This window comes from Lissotriton helveticus, chromosome 10, assembly GCF_964261635.1.
Source record: "Lissotriton helveticus chromosome 10, aLisHel1.1, whole genome shotgun sequence".
Classification (NCBI taxonomy): Eukaryota; Metazoa; Chordata; class Amphibia; order Caudata; family Salamandridae; genus Lissotriton; species Lissotriton helveticus.
The window spans coordinates 513,400,095-513,419,073 of record NC_136071.1 but is presented as its reverse complement, the minus strand read 5'-3'; the positions used below and the strand labels follow the sequence as shown (position 1 = coordinate 513,419,073).

Below are 18,979 nucleotides of genomic sequence, written 5' to 3'. Positions count from 1 at the left end.
ATCCCGAGCTCGACAGGTTATGATGCAGATCTGAACAAAGTGGGCGCTTTCACCCAAGGGTCTTGCGTGGCTTAGCGAGTGCTGTCTTTGCGACGTCTGGCGCGCTTACAAACCTCATAGCAGGGACAACACTTTTTACTCAGCTGCCCATAAAACCCATGCCCGGCTGGATAATTTTTTGGTCTCGCCCAGCATGTGGGACCATTTGACGGTGACCACTATTGAGCCCCGCACACTCGCCGAACATGCGCACATCACACTCACCCTCCAGACGCCACAGTCTACAGACCCAACACTAAGCTGGCGCCTCAGAGAATCCATGCTACACTCTCCGGCTGTGGTGCAGACAATGCAGGAAGTCCTTCAAGACTTTCTAGCACGCAACGATTCAGGCACCGCTGCGCTTGCACCGGTCTAGGAGGCCCTGAAATTAGTGATGCAAGGGGAATTCATTGTCGGAGCGGCGAACGAAAAATCGAGAGCATCTGGAGATAAGAGGCAGGAATTAGAAAAGAGGGTGTTAGAATTAGAAGCTATTCATAAACGCACATGGGCGCCCCGGGTCTGGAGAGACTTGGAGAGGGAGCGGTTCCAATTAAAGCGCTTGGATTTAGACAAGGCAGAGTATGCCATTTTACGCCTCAAGCACAAATTCTACATGGGGGAGAAAGGGCAGGCCACTTGCTAGCACATCACCTGTGCAGTAAGTAGCATGGGAACACTGTGAAGTCTATTGCGACTGGGGACGGACTGAGGTGAGGGACACTGACAGTATTGCTGGGGTCTTTCAGATGTTCTACGCAAAGCTGTACGACAGACCGTTACCCCTACGAACCCCAGGGCCTACCTCAGCAGTGCTGTGGGGACGCTCCTCCCTCCCTCTGAGGCAGAGGCACTGGACACACCCATCCGTATCGAAGAGGTGATAGCTATTGCCAGACTGAAGCTTCCAAAGTCCCCCGGTATAGATTGCTTCAGAGCAACGTTTTACAAGACCTTCTGCTCAGAGTTAGCTCCTCTGCTCACGAGGCTCTTTAATTCCTTTGATGACACGGGCACCTTGTCAGATTCCATGCTCGAGGCCTCCATTACAGTCTTACCCAAGCAGGGGAAGGACCTCCATCACTGTAGCGCCTACCGGCCCATTTCACTTATAAACATCGACGCAAAGCGGTTTGCTAGCATCTTAACCCACCGTCTCAGCACTCTCATGCCAGGGCTTATCGATCTGGACCAAGCCAGATTTATCCCTGTGCACCAATGCGTTGACAACACAAAACGCATTTGTCACCTCATTAACAAAGTGCACCGGTCCCAGACGGAAGCATTATTGCTATCGTCGACCCTGAAAGGGCATGCAACAGAGTGCATTGGCCCTACCTGTTTGAAACCCAGCAGAGATTTGGCTGTGGCAACAAGTTTAGGAGCTGGATACAGTGCTTATACAGTGTCCCCACACGTCAGTCAGAATAAATGGTATTTGCTCTACCGGGTTCCCTTTCAACCAGGGCACGCGTCAGGGCTGTCCTCTTTCCCCTCTCCTTTTCAAACTCTATATGGAGCTGTTGGCACAAAGGCTAAGGGACAAGCCCATAGCGACTGGCATACCATTTGGGGCAGACCACCATTTGATTAGTTTGTACGCAGATGACATGATCTTCTCGGTGACTAAGCCTTTAACCTCCCTTCCTGTTTTCACAGAATTGCAGGAGTTTGGCGCCTTCTCGGGGTTCCGCATGAACACTCCCAAGTCCCAATACTAAATCTATCGGTGGCTTCTGATACTGCACGGACGCTGCAGTCACAGTATGACTTTCAGTGGGTCACAGAGGGTCTTCCCTATCTTGGACTCGCCCTCTCACGAAGCCTTCGAAAATGGCAGCAGCAAATACGGTTTGCTGATCTCCAAACGCGTAAGGAATTGACACATTGGCAACAGCTCCCTCTGAATGATAATTCTCCCGTGTGCGCTCTATGTGTTTCAGACGCTTCCTCTCGTTCCTCTGCCCAGGTCAATCCGCGCACTACAAAAGGACATGGAACACTTCATCTGGGGCGGTAAGAAGCCCAAATTACAGCGACAACTCTTGCACCGCACTAAACAACGTAGGGGTCAAGCGACCCACCCCAGATATCGTGTAGAGTGGAATCGCCCGCTTACCAAGAAACATTGGGTATTCATGGATCAGACGGTGGTGGGATCCTATATTTGGAGAGAGGCTTGGCTCCCTCACCGACATAGAGCTTGAGGTCTCTACTCTTCCCCCGTTACGAGCCCTACTTTTAAAGTATGGGACTCAGTGGCAATTAGTGCAGGCCTGACCTCGTTCCCTTCTCCTATGACGCCTCTATTTGCTAATCCGGACTTCCCCACCTGGTCTGAAGCGAAGTTCCTTTTGCCGATGGACGGAGGGAGGGTGCAAACGCATGGGCTGCTTCTTCGATCTCAAAGGATCGATTAAATTTGGTCAACTCAAGGCCGACTATTCCTTGCAAGGATCTGGCCAATTTGCCTATGCGCAACTAGGGCACCAGTCGTCAGATGACCCAATTTGAGAAATGGTTGCTTCTCAAGACGGACAACAAGAGATTAACCTCTGAGATATATGCCCATCTGACCAAGAATGAACTACCTTGTAGAACCACGGGGCTGATTACATGGGAGGCTGAGATAGGTAGAACATTGTCGGACAAAGAAAGGGATGATATTTTCTATAGCTCACGCCAGACGGCACATAGTATGGGACACACCGAAACGGCCTACAAAGTCATGTCATACCGGTACTATACTCCAGATCGACAATGGAAGTGGAAGGAAAACTGTTCAGGGGACTGTTGGTGGGGGTGCGGTAGCCCCTGGACCTTGCTCCATCTTCTCTGGCACTGCCTGAAACTAGGCAGATTCTGGGACCAGGTCCTGGATGACACAGACTCTGCTTCTGCACCTCAATACGCTGTTTCCCAGCATACACTATCTTAGGGCTCCCGAATCCCCTCACCTTTCCACTCCCTACTTCTTTTCCACCAAGAATCTACTTTGTAAGTCAGAGAGTATTCCACTATGTAAGTACCTTTGAAATTCTTGGTAGAACAGAATGACCATCTGGTTCAAATAAACACTGTTAAGTAGAAAGTGGGCAAATTGGATTCTTTTTTAACAGTCTGTTTCTTAGAAGGAGTGTGCCAGCCCTTCGAACAAATTATGGGGGAAACTTAAGCAAACTTGGATTGCTCAATTGTTTGTGCCTAATCAAGAGCTAATTTGTCAGCAGTGATGTCTGCCACTTCTAGGTTTAACAGAGAAAAATTCTGATGTTTTGTCAAATGTACAGTTTACTAATTCAGCTTCAACTGTAATGATAAACAATAAAAACCACAAGAGCTGGATAAGCCCCGTCACTGCTCATATGATGTTTAAATATATTCTAATACATCAGATTCTGCCATCCCTGTATTAAAATACACCTCAAATTTCTTTATAGTAGGTGATCTGTGACAAACACAGTCTCCTATTATAAACATCTGCTGGCAGAGTCAACAGCCAGGTGAAAGGTAGGTAAGGTCACAGTGCATAATTAAAGCAGCTGTTTGAAGATCAAAAGCAAAACAGGGCTTTCCTTTCTCCTGTTCTGTTTTTTAGCTGTACATTAACACGCAGAAAGTATCGGTTTATGGTAACATTTATTTTTTGAACTCCTTAGGTAATTATAGACGCGTTTGAATCGTTCTGCAGGATTCTGCATATTCCTAGCCACTGCACCTTTAAAAAATAAACCTTGTATTAAACTGATTCGAATATCTTTTCACATCAAATATCTTACAGCTTTTTGCACTAGAGATTCTATTTTTGTTCTTTTGGACTGCAAACAACCTCTCTTTCATATGAAAGAGCTACACACCAATGATTTAGGTGGTTTGAGGGAGAGGTGGTGGTGTCTCCATGTATTATAAGGATTTAAAATACCCCTTCTGTACCTGATAAGGATATTGTAAGTCACCTTGGAGCTGCATAGCCTAATAAAGTATATATGGTCATGTAACTCCTTGGTGACGGGCAATATCGTTATTGTGTACGGCAGGGCGTACTACACCCCCTATTTAAAAAGCACTGAAATACATGGAAACGCTGACCTGGCAATGAAAGGGTTTAGTGTGCCACCAGAGGGTATGAAGTTCCTGTCAAGAAAGAAGGTCAAAGGCTGCCTGAGGGCAGGTGGAGGGGATCTGCTCGCTTAGGAGCAAGGGCCCTCACTCACCCAGAGGGGTGTCATGCTTCATCATTGGGCAGCACCTCGTTGGGCCTGCACAGCAATGCCCAATGGGCCCCGCAGGGGGGCTCTTCGGTGGTGTTCTATTTTTTTTGCCGATGTAAACGTGAGGTGCATTGGTGTGAGCGAAACATTTGAGTAGATTGGTAAAAAGAATGTGCATTAAAGTAAGAAAATAAGTTAATTACCTATAACTGTAGTTCCCCAGTATTGATATCTTTCATAGATTCACATGCTTGAATCACTCCCCATCGTCGAAGTGGGAGTCCCATGATATTATATCAAAGCAATCATATGAATAGCATACTCTATTAAATGGCCTCTCTATGACCTTTTTAAAGAAAAAAGGACCAAACTTAGTCACCAACCATTCAGGCAACAGCACCCTCTAGAACCTTCCCCACAGAGGCTAGCTCCCTCAGATTTTCAAGGACAAGAGGGAATAAATAATCCCAAAAGTAAAAAGAGAGCCTCTAGGGGAGGAGGGTGGGGCGCATGCGAATCTATGAAAGAAACCAATACTGGAGAACTACTGCTACAGTTAACTTATTTTCTTCTCCAGTATTGAATCTTTCATAGATTCACATGCTTGAATTAGAATAGTTAGCAGTAATATAAATACATATCATCATATTGCAAACACAGCAAATAGTTGCAATAATAATATGCAAATAGTTGCAATAATAATATTAAAGTAATAACATAACCATAGCGGATGGTGGGATAGGAAAGCAAAACCTTACTGAAACATATTCCGCAACACCGCTTATCCCACTGCTGTATCAGTTTTGTCTGTAGCATCCAGGCAATAATGCTGGGTAAAGATATGCCTGGTTGACCATGTGGCCACTCTGCAGATTTGGTGAATGGGAACCCCAGCAAATAATGCAGCTCTTGTTGAATGAGCCTTGACTCTAGTAGATAAGGTTCGTTCTGCAGCGTTATGGCAGGATTGAATGGCTGTTGCAATCCATCTTGCAATGTAAGATTTAGAGACTGATAGGCCTTTATTTATATTGCCATAGGCAATGAACAATTGATCAGATTTCCGAAAATTTTTATTCTATGTAAATGGAATTTAATGCACCTTGTAATATTCAAAGTATGTAGGGATTCCTCAGCCATAGGTTGTGGTTTTTGAAAAAATGTCCTCAGAACAATACGCTTGTTGGGATGGAAATCAAAAGGGGTTTTTGGTATAAATTTAGGGTTAGTTCTTAATATTACTTTGTCTTTTTTTAATTGCATGAACGGCTGCCTGATTTTGAATGCTTGCAATTCGCAAACTCTTGTTGCAAAAGTTAGTGTCAGTAATAGAGCTGTGTTTCATAACCGAAATTTCAGCTGTGTTTTGTGGATTGGTTCAAACAGGCTTTTCATTAGCTCTGTTAATACCACATTTAGATGCCAAAACGGAGGGGGTTGTTTCACCGGAAGAAAATATCTCAATAGTCCCTTGAGGAATTGTTTCATTAATCCTGCCTACCATAGAGACAATGAATTACTTGATCTCCTGAAGTGACAAATTGCTGCTAGTTGCATTTTTATTGATGAATGCGCAAGACCAGTTTTAGCTAATTGAAGACGATAAGGCAAAATCTGCACTGGTGTCGCAGGTAATAGACCAATTATTTTTCTTTACACAACATGCAGAAACATTTCCACTTAAATTGGTATGACTTAGTCGTGGATTCTGCTGGCGCTTTAGAAAGAATTTTGGTGCAGTATTTGAGTATATTCAACTCTCCAAGCTCATTGTCGTCCGGATCCAGGACGACAAATGAAGAGAAGTCGGGTTGGGATGAAGTACTAGGCCCTTGTTAATGGATAGGAATTTCGGAGTAGCAGGCAGAGGAATGGGATGTTGCTCCGAGAGAAGGAGAAGTTCCGTGTACCAAAACTGCCAGGGCCATTTTGGAGCAATGATGATTAATCTGCATGGCTCCCTCTTCATTTTCTTGAAAATCCTTGGTATTAGAGGAATTGGGGGAAAAGCATAAGCAAATATTTCCGACCAACCGATCAAAAAGGCATTTCCCCACGATATTCTCTGGGGATGCCAACTTGCGTAATATTGTCATTTCTTGTTTGTCTTTGTTGCAACCAGATCAAGTTTCGTTGTGCTGCACCAAAGGAAAATGTCCCCAAGACCATAGAACTGTCTTTCCACTCATGGCAAGTGGTTGTTAGTCTGCTCAATGTGTCCACCACCACATTGGATGCTCCCGGGACATGTTCTGCCCTTAGTGTTACCTTGTGTTGTAAGGACCAATTCCAAATCACTTTTACCTGATGAGATAGAGCCACTGATGCTGTCCATCCCCGTTTGTTTAGGTACTGCATACTGGTGGTATTGTCTGTACGGATAAGTACTGACGAGCCTGCAATTCTGCAGAGGAATGAACATAGCACCAGAGCTAGGACCTTCAGTTGTAGGAGATTGATATGCAGGTTTTTTTTCAACAGTTGTCCATTTGCCACTGACTGATAGCTCTTGAAGATGAGCGCCCCACCCCTCCAGGAAAGCATTCGTGGTAATGACAATATCTGTTGCATGAGAGAAAAACGTCATCCCTTGAGAAACGTTGGCTGATACTATCCACCACTGCATAGCTTTTATTACATCACATTGTCGAATTAACCCAGAATTTGCAGCCGTTGTTTGTCTAACTTCTCCTGTAGGGGATGCATATGAAGTCTGCAGTTTGGTATCAGAGGAATGCAGGAGGAGCACATTCCCAAAAATGACTTGTACAGTCGGACAGAAGTGGACTTTCTTTTGCAAGCCTCTGAGCCCGTTTTTTAATCTTGTCCTGCCGTTGTGGGGATACAAAAGCCTCGTCTGACTGAGTGTTTAAGATTGTTCCTAGAAACATTAATGATGTTGTCTGTTAGAGAATTGATTTCAGTAGGCTTGGTTTGAGACCCAATTGTTTGAATAATGAGAGGCATAGTGCAGTATCCATTGTGCCCTGATGGAATGACGGAGATTTTGTGAGCCAATTGTCTAAGTACCGAAAAAATAGAATGCCGTTTAGTCTCAGACGTGCGGTCACTAGGGCCATGTACTTTGTGAATATTCTTGGAACTGAAAGTAGTCAAAAGGGGAGCACTTTGAACTGAAAGTGTGTGCCGGCTACCGGAAAACAAAGACACCCCTGATGGCTGTGATGGATTGGGGCATGAAAGTATGTGTCTTGATGTTCTAAAGCAGTCATGTAGTCCCGATGGTTGAGAAGATTCAAGATATCTTGCATGGTGAACATTTTTTTCAGGTATTTGTTCAATTGTCTAAGATCCAAAACTGGGCGCTAGTCTCCTGATCAGGAAGAAACAGGAGTAGAAGCCTGTGCCCCGTTGAGACTTTGGAACCTTCTCTATTGCCCCTTTTTGCAACATGATAGTGACTTCCTTCAATACTTGTTTCAGATGGCGAGTAAATAACTGTTTTGGAGGCTTATTCGGGGGTTTGCTGATGAATTCCAGGGTATGCTCTTGATCTATGATGTCCAGGGCCCACTTGTCTGCTATTATGCTGGACCACTGGTGAATATAATGAGAAACACATCCTAGTTGTATCTTGGATTTGGGAAGATACCTGGCCAAAAGGAAGGATCATTGTTTTCTGCTGACATCTCGTCCCCTGGTGGGCTGTTTTCCTCTGGCTCCTTGTTTTTAAGCCGCTGTTGGTGGCTACCTGTACTGTTGTACATATTGTTGCCTATATTGCCCTAGATAAGACTGGTATTGTTGCCTATAATTCTAGAATCCCCCTCTGTAGAAATAAGCACAATTTCCTCTAGCTCCTCAAAAGGGTTGCTTTCGAAACTGCAATGTTCCTAGGGCCTTGGCTGTGTCAGTATTCACCTTGATGGATAGAAGAACTTTGTTAATATGTTTTCCGAATAAGGCTTCTTCCTGTCCAGGATTTTCGTCTGGACTTCTGGTTTTAAAGCTGTCGATTAAAACCAACCCTGCCTGCGGTGGACCAGTGCTCCAGCTAGGTGTCAGAATCCTGTAGAAGCTATATCGACGGCACAGTATATAATCTCCGAAGAAGCCCTCTTCTTCCAGGAGAGTCTCACCCTGGGTTCGGGCTTGCCATCCTCTGACAGAAGATCAATGAACTGTGCCATTTCTGACCACATTTGCCTGTCAAATCTCCATACAATTGCCAGAGAATGTGCGGCGCTGTTATTGTAGCCATGCTGGAGAAACATTTTCCAGTCGTCTCCAGCCGACGCCCTTCTCTATCTGGTGGTGTTGGCATAGGGGTAGCAGGGTTCCTAGAACGTCTCTCAGCTGCTTGGCTGATGACTGACTCTGGCATCTGTTGTCCAATGAGGCATGCAAGAGCGTCATCTAGTGCCCTGTACTTTGTATCTAACCTGGGTATAACGGCTGTAACTGTGGCCGTCTGTGTCTTTCATTATACGCACTCCTTCCTGTCAAATAAAATCTATAATATGGATGGTCCTTACTCATTTTTGTATTGGCTCCTTAAAATCATAAAGGAAACAGGCTGTCTGTTTGGTAGAGAAAGGCAATTGGAAACGTTTCTCTGCCCTCTCCATGATATTATTGAAACCTCCAATATCGTCTGGAGGTGAATCCACCAGAGGAGCAATTTGGGTAGATGGTGTAGTTATTAAATAATAATCCCACTCATTGATAGTGGAAGCACAATCCCTGATCTCTCCCTCTTCTTCCTCTTGATCACCGTCGGACACTTCAGGATCATGCTTCTGGGGTTCAGCCAGAGGTAATGAAGATAGAGGGGTTCCTGGGATTTGTAAAGTGCACAGTCTAGGAGGCGGTGTTTTTTGTGCGGACCAAGTTGAAGGTGGGAGCAAACGAGCAGGAGTAGAAGGGAACAGGTTCCGGGAACAGTTTATAGTAGTCTTGTAACATTCCTTGAAGATTGGTTATTAAGAGGTTGTTGTTGAGTTTGTCGTCAACAAGGTCGACGGTATTGTCGTAGACAAGTGCTCCATCGACTGTAGTTTCTTTGGAATATCGGTCGACATGGATCTCTTCATCGACGGCCCAGGATCCTTAGCTGTCGACGAGCGCCTAGATGAAAGCTTCATCGATTAAGGTGGAGACTTAGATGCAGTTGTCGATAACAGTCTTCAGGTAATGATAGTCGTCGACGCAGTCGGAGACAAGATTATTAATGGCGAAGACACTGTAGTGAATGGAGACATCAGCGTCGTCCGAGAACATCATCAATGGTGTCGTCGTCGACGGAGTAAAAGATGGCAACATTTTTATTTTTTCAGTATGAGCAGATCCAGTCATAGGTGGGTGGGTTTTTGAAGACCTTTTGCAAGGAATAAGTCTTTCAGATGGTGTAGAAGGCTCAGAAGAAAACTTAGAAGAAGATTTGTGATGAGATTTGTCCTGGTTTTCCAAGAATGACCAGGTGTATCATGGTGTGATTTCTTAAGGGCCTTTTTAGGGTGTTCAGAAGGCTCCTTATCAGATAATTTCTTTTTTTGTGACTTGGCTGATGTAAGAGAATCATCGCTCTGCCTCAGACGCAGGATTGTCTTTAGAAGTAATCCTCTGTAACCACAAGAGAAGTCTTCCCCTTCTGTCCTCGAGGGTCTTCTGTGAGAAAATGCGACATATTTTACAGTCTTTGACTGTGTGGTCAGGATAGAGGCAATAAATACACTTCTTATGAGGATCATCAATCTAAAGTCTTTTTGCCACAGATGTTATATGACCTGAATAATCCCTTATTAGAATGGGATGACATGTTCAGAAAGTTACATGGGAATATAGAATTAAATATATATCTGACCTGAAGAGAAGTTTCTTGAACCAAATGAAATAACAGAGCAGAGCTCAGGGAGCCTCCCTTCACATGCCCTTCGGTAGAAAATCTGAGGAAGCAAGCCTCTGTGGGTAAGGTTCTAGACGAGGGTGCTGTTGCCTGATCAGTTGGTGACTAAGTTAGGTCCTTTTGTCAAAAAGGTTATAGCTAGGCTATTAAATTCATGGACTAGTGCCATGTAGCCTATGCAATTCATATGACTGCATTGATATAATACCGTGGGACTCCCACTTCGACGACGGGGAATGATTCATGCATGTGAATCTATGAAAGATCCAATACTGGAGAACTAAAAGAATCTAAAATACTTTTTAATGACAGGGTTCTTTTGTTATGGTTTAAAAAGTATAGTCTTGCTGGGGAAGGATATAATGATGTTTTTTTTCCAAAAGAAGAAGGTCAACATGTTTGACAGAATGGACGCCAACTGGCTCACCGAAGTTCCTGGTGAAATACAAGAAGTGGAGGGATAAAGGCTCTTGCGTGGCAGAGCTGGACACAGTGGGGCAGTAGGTGAGAGTGAAACAAATTCTCTCTAGGTAAGGAAAAGTTACTCACAAATGTCGGCATGTGCATCTACCGCCGACCGACCCCAGCTGGTACAGGAGTGTTTTCCTCCACGAGGGGGTGGGTGGGTTTATAAGAAAACAAGTTACTTACCTGTAACTACAGTTATCCAGTATTGGTATCTTTCATAGATTCACATGCCTGAATCATTCCCCGTCGTCGCGATGGGAGCCCCACAGTAAAAGACAAAAGTAGCGCCATAAGTAATAAAGAGGCCAAAGGCTATATCTTAGTAGCCTATCTACGTCCTTAAAGGAAAAAGGACCAAAGGTCAGCTCCAACCAATCAGCTACCAGCACCCTAGAACACTCCCAGCAAAGGCCAGTTCTCCTCAGATTTTCACTGCACGTTGTGTGGAAGGGAGTCTCCCTGAGTGCTACTCAGTTTTTTCTCTTCAGCTCTTCAAGCAAATATCGACGAGCCCGCAGACAACGACTTCTATGAGTATGCCGGTTATCTTGCCACTGTTGACGGGGGAAATTCCTGTAATACTTGTTTCTGCACCGTCGACGCCTCTGCCAACAATAGTTTCCCAGCTCAATACGTTTCAAAGGCCTTTTCAACAACAGCCTTTTCCGGACTACAGTAAAGTATCGCCTCTATTGCCATCACACCTTTTAGAGGCTTTCGTGGAGGAGGATTATGATGAGGATGAGGGTCCTTACGATGTAGCTCACAGTCCATCTGATCTCAACGTTAAATGCCAAGATGATGAAGTTGACAATGATTACCAGGAGGGGCATTATTATCATGAGCAATTTATGGCTCCACGTCTGCTCCAATGCTGCTGAGATTTGCTGATCATAGTGGAGAAGCTTATTCCCTATTCCACCACTGCGATTTCAAGATGAATGGTATTCCTTCCTGACTAATTAAATTCTCTGGCAGTTACATATAAGGCCCCTCACATCTTTTTCTTTTTCTAGATCTAACATTTGATTCAGCGTTCGTCTTCTTTTCCCTGCACTAAAAGGAGCATCTGTTGGTCTAGGTTGTAGACTACTCTCCCTACAAGTGTGATTTGACTCTTCCTGGTCCAAGTAATGGTGAACAAGTTACTTACCTTCGGCAGAGACTAGCTGCAGATTCCTTACCTTTGAATTTACGAGACATCATGCTGGATCCGGAAACGTTTGCTGAGCAATACAACTTGAGCTCGCCGTTGGGAAGCTCCATTCGGCTCCTCCTGACGTCGGCAGCGTTAGTTATGACACCACTGTACCTATATAGATGCCACCCAGGCATGCAGACGTCAGTACTTTTTATTTTTTCCACACCAGAAGCTCAGAGCCACAAAGTAACTGCCATACCATCCTGGCGGTAGGCTGTGGACCAATCCTTCAAACTAATATGTCCTGCAGGACCGAACGGGCAAAATGCCTGTCCCTGCGGACCGGACTGTCCAGGCAGTAGTGTTTTTCAAAGGTCTGCAGAGATGCCCACATTGCTGCCGTGCAGATATACAGAACTGGGACACCCCAAGCCAAGGCCGTAGTCGCGGCGTTTCCCCTGGTGGAATGAGCCCTTAATCCCTCAGGGGGCTGCTTCTTGGCCAGAGCATAGCAGACCTTAATGCAGAGAACGACGGAGAGAGAGATTCCTTTTCTGCACTGTCCTTCCCTTCTTTGCTCCAACGTACCCCACAAAGAGTTGGTCGTCCACTCGAAATTCTTTTGTGCAGTCAAGGTAGAATGGCAATCAGCCGCAGTCGCTGCAGGTAAGAGCGGTGGGGCCTGCTGGGAGGATTTTGAGAGATGACCATAAGGGAAAATTAATTCTTTATTTAATTTCTCCATGTGGTCGTCTCTCGAAATCTCCCCCTTCCCAACCGGCCCCACCACCCTACCGCTCTTACCTGCAGCAGCTGCGGCTGACAACGCTCTTTTGGGGTCCAGTCGTTGGAGACGCTCCTCTTCCTTTAGAGGGGTGAGGGGGAGCAAAAAAAGGTGGGCAGCATGATGGATTGAACCAGATGAAATAGGGTCACAAACTTGGGCAAGAATGATGCACAGGTGCAAAGCACCACTTTGTCCGGAAAATATGTCATTTAGGGAGATGTACAGGACAACGCCTGCAACTCACTCACCCTCCGGGCAGATGTAATCGCCACTAAAAAGGCAGTATTGATGGTAAGCAGTCGGAGGGAACAGTTGTATAAAGGCTGAAAGGGAGCATACATAAAATAAGTAAGGACCAAATTAAGATTCCACTGCAGCATAACGAAGGGCGTGGGAGGGAAACAAGTGCGCCGCCCCTTTCAAAACCTATGCACAATTGGAGACTTGAAGAGAGAGGGTTGGTCTGGTAGCCACAAAAAAGCAGACAGAGCAGAACGATACCCCTGAGAGTTCCCAAAACAGAACCCTGTTGGGCAAGGGTTAGAATGAATAGAAGGACAGCAGAAAGAAGCAGAAAGAGGGTCAATAGGCCTTTCAGTACAGTATAATAACAATTTATGCCGACAGCAGACGTATACCGTCTTATCAGAGGGCCTCCTGGCCTCCAAAATAGCATTACATACTTTGGGAGGAAGGTCAAAAGCCATCAACTGCCATAGCTTAATCTCCAAGCATGGAGGCACAGAGTTGACAGGTATGGGTGGGGGACCCTCGGATCCTCCCGAAGGCGCAGCCTGATCAGAGGATCGATGCTCATCTTCAGAAGCTCTGGATAGGAGACTCTACTCACCCAGTTTCGAGCCACAAGAATGACTTGGGCACAGTTGCTCCTGATCTTCTTCAGAACCCTAGGCAGGAGTGGTATGGGCGGAAAGGCATACAGCAGGCCTGAGCACCACTTGCAACGAAAGGCGTCACCGATCGATTGCCACCTTGGAAACTCCAGCACGCATTATTGCTGACACTGCGCATTCTCTCCGAAAGCAAACAAAACTAACCAAGGTTCTCCCCACTGCTGAAAGAGACCTTGCACCACCTCCGTCTGGAGTGGCCATTCGTGATCTGCTAGGCATCGACGGCTGAGTTTGTCCGCACCAGTGTTCAGAGAACCTGCCAGGTGTTGAACCACCAGGGTTATGCCCTGCTGTTCCAGCCATGTCCAGACGCAGGGCCTCTCAACAAAGGGTCCACGACCCCACCCAGCCCAGCTTGTTGCAGTACCACATGGCGGTAAAGTGTATGAACACCAGCACTAGCTTCCCCTTGACAGAGGGAAGAAGCTTTTTCAATGTTGAATCGCTCGGAGCTCCAACAAATTTATGTGGAGCCTCTACTACGCCGGAGACCAATGTCCCCTGAACTCCACCTCTCCCAGATGGCCGCTCCATTCCAGAAGTGGTGCATCTGTCGTGACTGTGAGATCTGGTTGGGGAAGGGAGAGGAATCTGCTGTTGACCCAATCGTGGTTCATCAACCACCACTGCAGATCTCTCGGAGTTCCTTCAGAGATCTGGACCATGACGGTGAGATTCCCTTGATGCTGTGTCCACTGGAACTTCAGGTCCCAATGCAGAGCCCGCATACGCCACCTGGCATGCTTTACTAATAGGATGCAGGAGGCCTCAGTCAGTCTCATCGAAATGGAGGATAGAGGCTGAAACATCTCAATCATAACCTGAATATTCTCGACTTGCTGCCCAGGAGGATAGACCCAAAACCGCACTGGTTCTGGAACAGCTACAATGAAAGCGAGCATCTGAGAAGGAGTCGGGTGTGACTTGGGCTCGTTTATAGAGGAACCCAGCGAATGTAGGATGTACGGTGTATTCTGAAGGTGGGAGACGACAGCCTGGGGCAAGGAAGCCTTCAACAGCCAGTCATTGAGGTAGGGGTAGAATGAGACCCCTAACCTGCGCAGATGAGCTGCGGCCATCACCTCGGTGAACACCTGAGGGGCACTGGAAAGGCAGAAGGGGAGCACAGTAAACGGAAAGTGCTTGCAGCCTATCTTGAACGGCAGGTAACACCTGTGACCTGGCAGGTTGGGGAGGAGGTCCATCGCTACCATTCAGTGTTCTTGATCTAGGGCAGACAAGACCTGAGCTAGAGTGAGCATCTTAAACTTCTCCTTCCTGAGGAAGAGATTGACGGTCCGAAGATCTAAAATGGGCCGCAGTCCTTTGTTCTTCTTCGGAATCATAAAGTAACGGGAAACCGGGACCCTTTCTGTAGCTGCCTTGGCCAAGAGAGTTGCAACTTCCTCCTTGAGCAATTTGAGATGATCCTCCGTCAGCTGTTCCGATTTGGCAGAATGAGAGGAGGAAAAAAAAGGAAAGGTAGAGAATAACCCTTCTGAATGATTTACAAGACCCACGTGTCCGATGTTATGGATCTCCAGTGGAGGAGATGAGGACAGATTCTCCTGCCAACTGGAGTGGTGTGGTCTTGCATAGTTAGACTAGTATTGCTTGGAGGCTGCGGCTGCCGGGTGGCCGATGACTTCTGGCTTCCATTCCTAGGTCGGAATGACCTGTGTCCATGTCCCCGCACGGCCTGGGAATCCTGCACAGGACGGTGGCTGGGATAGGGCTGACGTGGTTGGAAACCCCTTCAGTTGCCACAAAAGGGGCGAAAGGAAGACCGGCCACGAGGAGTAGAGGAGAGGCCCACAGATCTGGCTGTAGCTTGAGAGTTCTTTAACCTCACCAGGGCCGAATCTGCTTTTTCTCCAAAAAGACTGGTTCTATCAAAGGGTATGTCCATCAGATTAGCCTGGACATCGCCTGAGACGCCAGTTGTCCTAAGCCAGGCGTGGCGCCTTAAGGTCACTGGTGTGGAAATTGATCTGCTCAGTGAATCCATCATATCAAGGGCGTGGTGAATTTTGTTGCATCTCTCCCGTCTTTAACTGCTTGTGAGAGCACATCCAGGGCCTCCTCCGGGACTTGTGGCAGCACTTAGCCAACCGTCTGCCAAAGGGAGTGGGAGAAACGGCCCAATAGGCATGCGGTATTCACCAACTGCAATGCTAGGCTGGAGGAAAAAAACATCTTCTCAAATTAATCCAGCCTCTTGGATTCCCTATCCGGAGGGGCGGAAGGGAACACACCCTGGGATGTGGAGGCCTGCACCACCAAACTTTCAGGTGTGGGGTGTTGGCTGAGGGACTTCGGGTCATCAGGTGTTGAGCGATGGCGGCACGCAATTGTCCTATTCACAGGAGCCCCTGTGCTAGGCTTGGACCATGTGCAAGGTAGGTCATCAGTAAATGCTTCATTAAAGGGCAAAAGGGGTTTGGAGGTGGAAGCCCCAGGTTGAAGCACTTCATTCTGGAGATTAATCCTGATCTGCACAGAGGGCAGTTCTAGTCCAAGGACCTCAGCTGCCCTTTTTACCACCATGGCGTAGGATGCCCCCTCCTCCATAGCCACTGTTGGCGGAGAGAGTATGCCAGTATCTGTAGAAATCTCCAGTCCACTGGCTTCGGCAAGTTCCCGGTACCAGTCCAATTGCTCTGCAGAGTCATCCTGGTGTTCTAAAGGGTCCACAAACCACTCCCCATTCCTCTTCCAAGACCAACACATCCTCAAAGTGTACAGGTCACAACATAGAACCCCTAGGTTCAATCAGCGCTGGAATCTGTATCGAGCGATGTCGTTCCTACTCCGTATCGTTGGGGATAAGGATAGGGCTGGTCCAGACGGTGGCACCGGCAGCACCGATTTCAGGTCCGCCACTGGATGCATTGGCATGACTGGCATCGACCCGGATATGGGATCAGATCCCTAAGGCCCCACTGGTGCCAAGGCCTGAGCAGACTCTGTGGGGCCCGATGGAGCCCCTTCCGACTCTGTGGGGCCAGAGGGCTCACTAGAAGGGTCAGTTCGCTCAAATACCTGGTGCATGGCCTCGTAAAATTATTTTATTTTATTTGAGATGGGGTCGCTATGGCTCCCAGGAAAGAAGGGAGGCACAAATGGACCCTGGATCCAGCTCCACAGAACCATGCCTAGAGTATCGGTGCTCCTTACCTCTTTGATCAGACGACAGCCAGGGTGAAGATGAAGTCCGCATGGACTTTTTCTTGTGCCTCTTCCCGGGTGTCCCGAAGACCTCAAGTGGGATCAAGAGGACTTCTTGGCTCCAGGAGCGGTCCTGTGACTACTCTTTTTCGATCGGGCCAGGATCTCTGCGGAGTCTTGCTGGATGGTGTTGACAGCAGGGCCTCCGGAGCCATGGCCCGACAGTTCTACTTTCAATCATGGTCGCGCTCTGGTGCGAAAAAAAAAAAAGAACAGCCGTCTGCGCGCCTTGGTGGCCCACATATAGGTACTGCGGCATAATAACCAACGCTACTGACAACGTCAAGCAGAGCAGAATGGAACCACCTGACAGTGTGCACAAGGAGTACTGCCGAATGGAGCCACCTGACAGCGTGCACAAGGAGTATTGCTTAGCAAAAGTTTCTGGATGCAGTCTGACGCCTGAGAAATTCAAAGGTAAGTAATCTGCAGCTAGAAGTCTCTATCAGATATTGATGATTCTGTCTTCTCTCTTCTTGTGGAGTGTGTCACCACGTGCAGGCGCTCATCTATTCTCCTCTGGACGTCTTGATGGGTTCGATATAGATTTGGGGTGTCAGCTTTGATCTATAGATGATATCTGTCTTTTTGTAAGGACTATGGCGTGCTTCCAGTGTAACTGCATGTGAAACGGGTGACAGCACTTCCCAAGACCAACTGCATTATCTCTCTTTTCAGAAATTGTATGATATACTCAATTCTATATTTAAAGTGCCTCCTACTTTGTAATGTGACAGGTTGCCTGAAATTATGTTTTGCGAGACGTTTTTATGATGTAAACTTTTGAAAGATTGAAGAATTTGCAGACTAAACTAAACGACGGCATTGGAGACAAACGGGAAATTAACCAGAATTTTAGAATCAAAAGACGAAGTAAGGAACAAAATAGTGGCAAGGAAATAGAACAGTCTCTCACAAAAGTATGCAGAATACGGTGAGACCTATTATGTAGCTCTCAGACTCACTGCAGTAGTTGTTGCTAAATTTTGAACCTATAATAAAGTGAAAAACACCAGAAATAAAAGAAAAATTACGTATCTGCAAGGCAAAGTCTTTTTGTACATACTATTCGATTAGCATCAGCTCACAGGATGATAATCAGATCAGCCAGACCCTTCAAGAAGTCGTTTGTTTAAGCTGCTGTTACTAATATGCTTGGCTACCTTCATTCATATTTTCATAAATTTCATTTTCCAGTATCCTGAAGAGATTGGCCATAGACAGATCGTTAAGAACACCACTAAACCTAGTCAAGCCTATCCAACAGATTGAGGCCCTACAGACGACTTGCCAACAAACTTGCCCACCGTTATCCTCAACAATCTGCATCCTTTGGAGTAGATATGGAGTCAACTGGAGCATGAGAATGAAACTGCGGTGCTCATGTTCCATAAAAGTTAACAGAAATCTGCAAGAGACATTCAATCCCACTGGCCAATGGAATCCTAGGAACCTAGAGTAAGGCAGTTCGGAGATAACATCACTACATAACAGACTTGGTGGTCACTGGGTGACAGTTGAATGAGATTCCCATGTAAATCACCTTCAATTAAAATGAGGTAATGAAATGGAACTGTTTTTCTGAGTCTTTCCCGTATTCACGCCTCTCAAAGTAGCAAAATTATAGGGTACCACAAAGGAAAGTGAAGTGACAAACTGTAAAAAGAGTTTTATTCTTTTGCATATTCCTGAATCGGCTACTGCTGCTCGTTTCATTGACCAGAGCCGTGAAAGTAACCAGTTTACCTGTTTAGAGTGCTGCCATGTTCCAGGTTGGTGAACAGTAGAATGGGCTGGCACAATGCGAAGCGTTCCGGGATCCAAGACCAAATGTCCCTCATCTCTTTCACGGACACAATTTCAGAGCTGAAGTTTTCTGCGTGTACTGCCAGGTGCACATTCTGCCTGTGAGATACAGTATAATGATTTAAAATCACAAGCGGCAAGGTGCAGTAACAAACTCCATTATTGACGCTGATGCTTCCTCACCCACGCCATTCATAAAGTGGCAATTTATTTTTCGAATTTGAATGCAACCATCTTTTTAAATAAATTGACATTCTTTAAATGCCAATGCCAGATTAGTGGTCTACTTTCATGTCTCCATCCTTGCATTCTCAGCACAATGGATTTACAAAAAGAATCACGCTTCGCTGTTATAATAAAGCAAGAATTTGTAAAAACTAGCAAATGGAAAGATTGAACATTAACGGATTTGTACATCTGTCACCGCACCAAATGAGGGAAGAGCTGCAAAAACAGACTAAATAATTTATCGGTTGCAGTTTAGTATGAAAATATGTTTACAGCAGTAAGAATTCC

At 46.2% G+C, this 18,979-nt stretch overlaps 1 protein-coding gene across 6 annotated transcripts in view; it reads right to left on the bottom strand.

Annotated features, from left to right (window-relative positions):
• Positions 1-18,979, bottom strand: part of TBC1D24 (TBC1 domain family member 24) — a 544,893-nt gene that overhangs the window by 203,306 nt on the left and 322,608 nt on the right. For all 6 annotated transcript variants that reach the window (XM_078663019.1, XM_078663021.1, XM_078663018.1 and 3 more), the window contains one exon: positions 18,404-18,562. In XM_078663019.1, the coding sequence (XP_078519145.1) occupies positions 18,404-18,562 (159 nt within the window). The remainder of the gene's footprint in view (positions 1-18,403; positions 18,563-18,979) is intronic.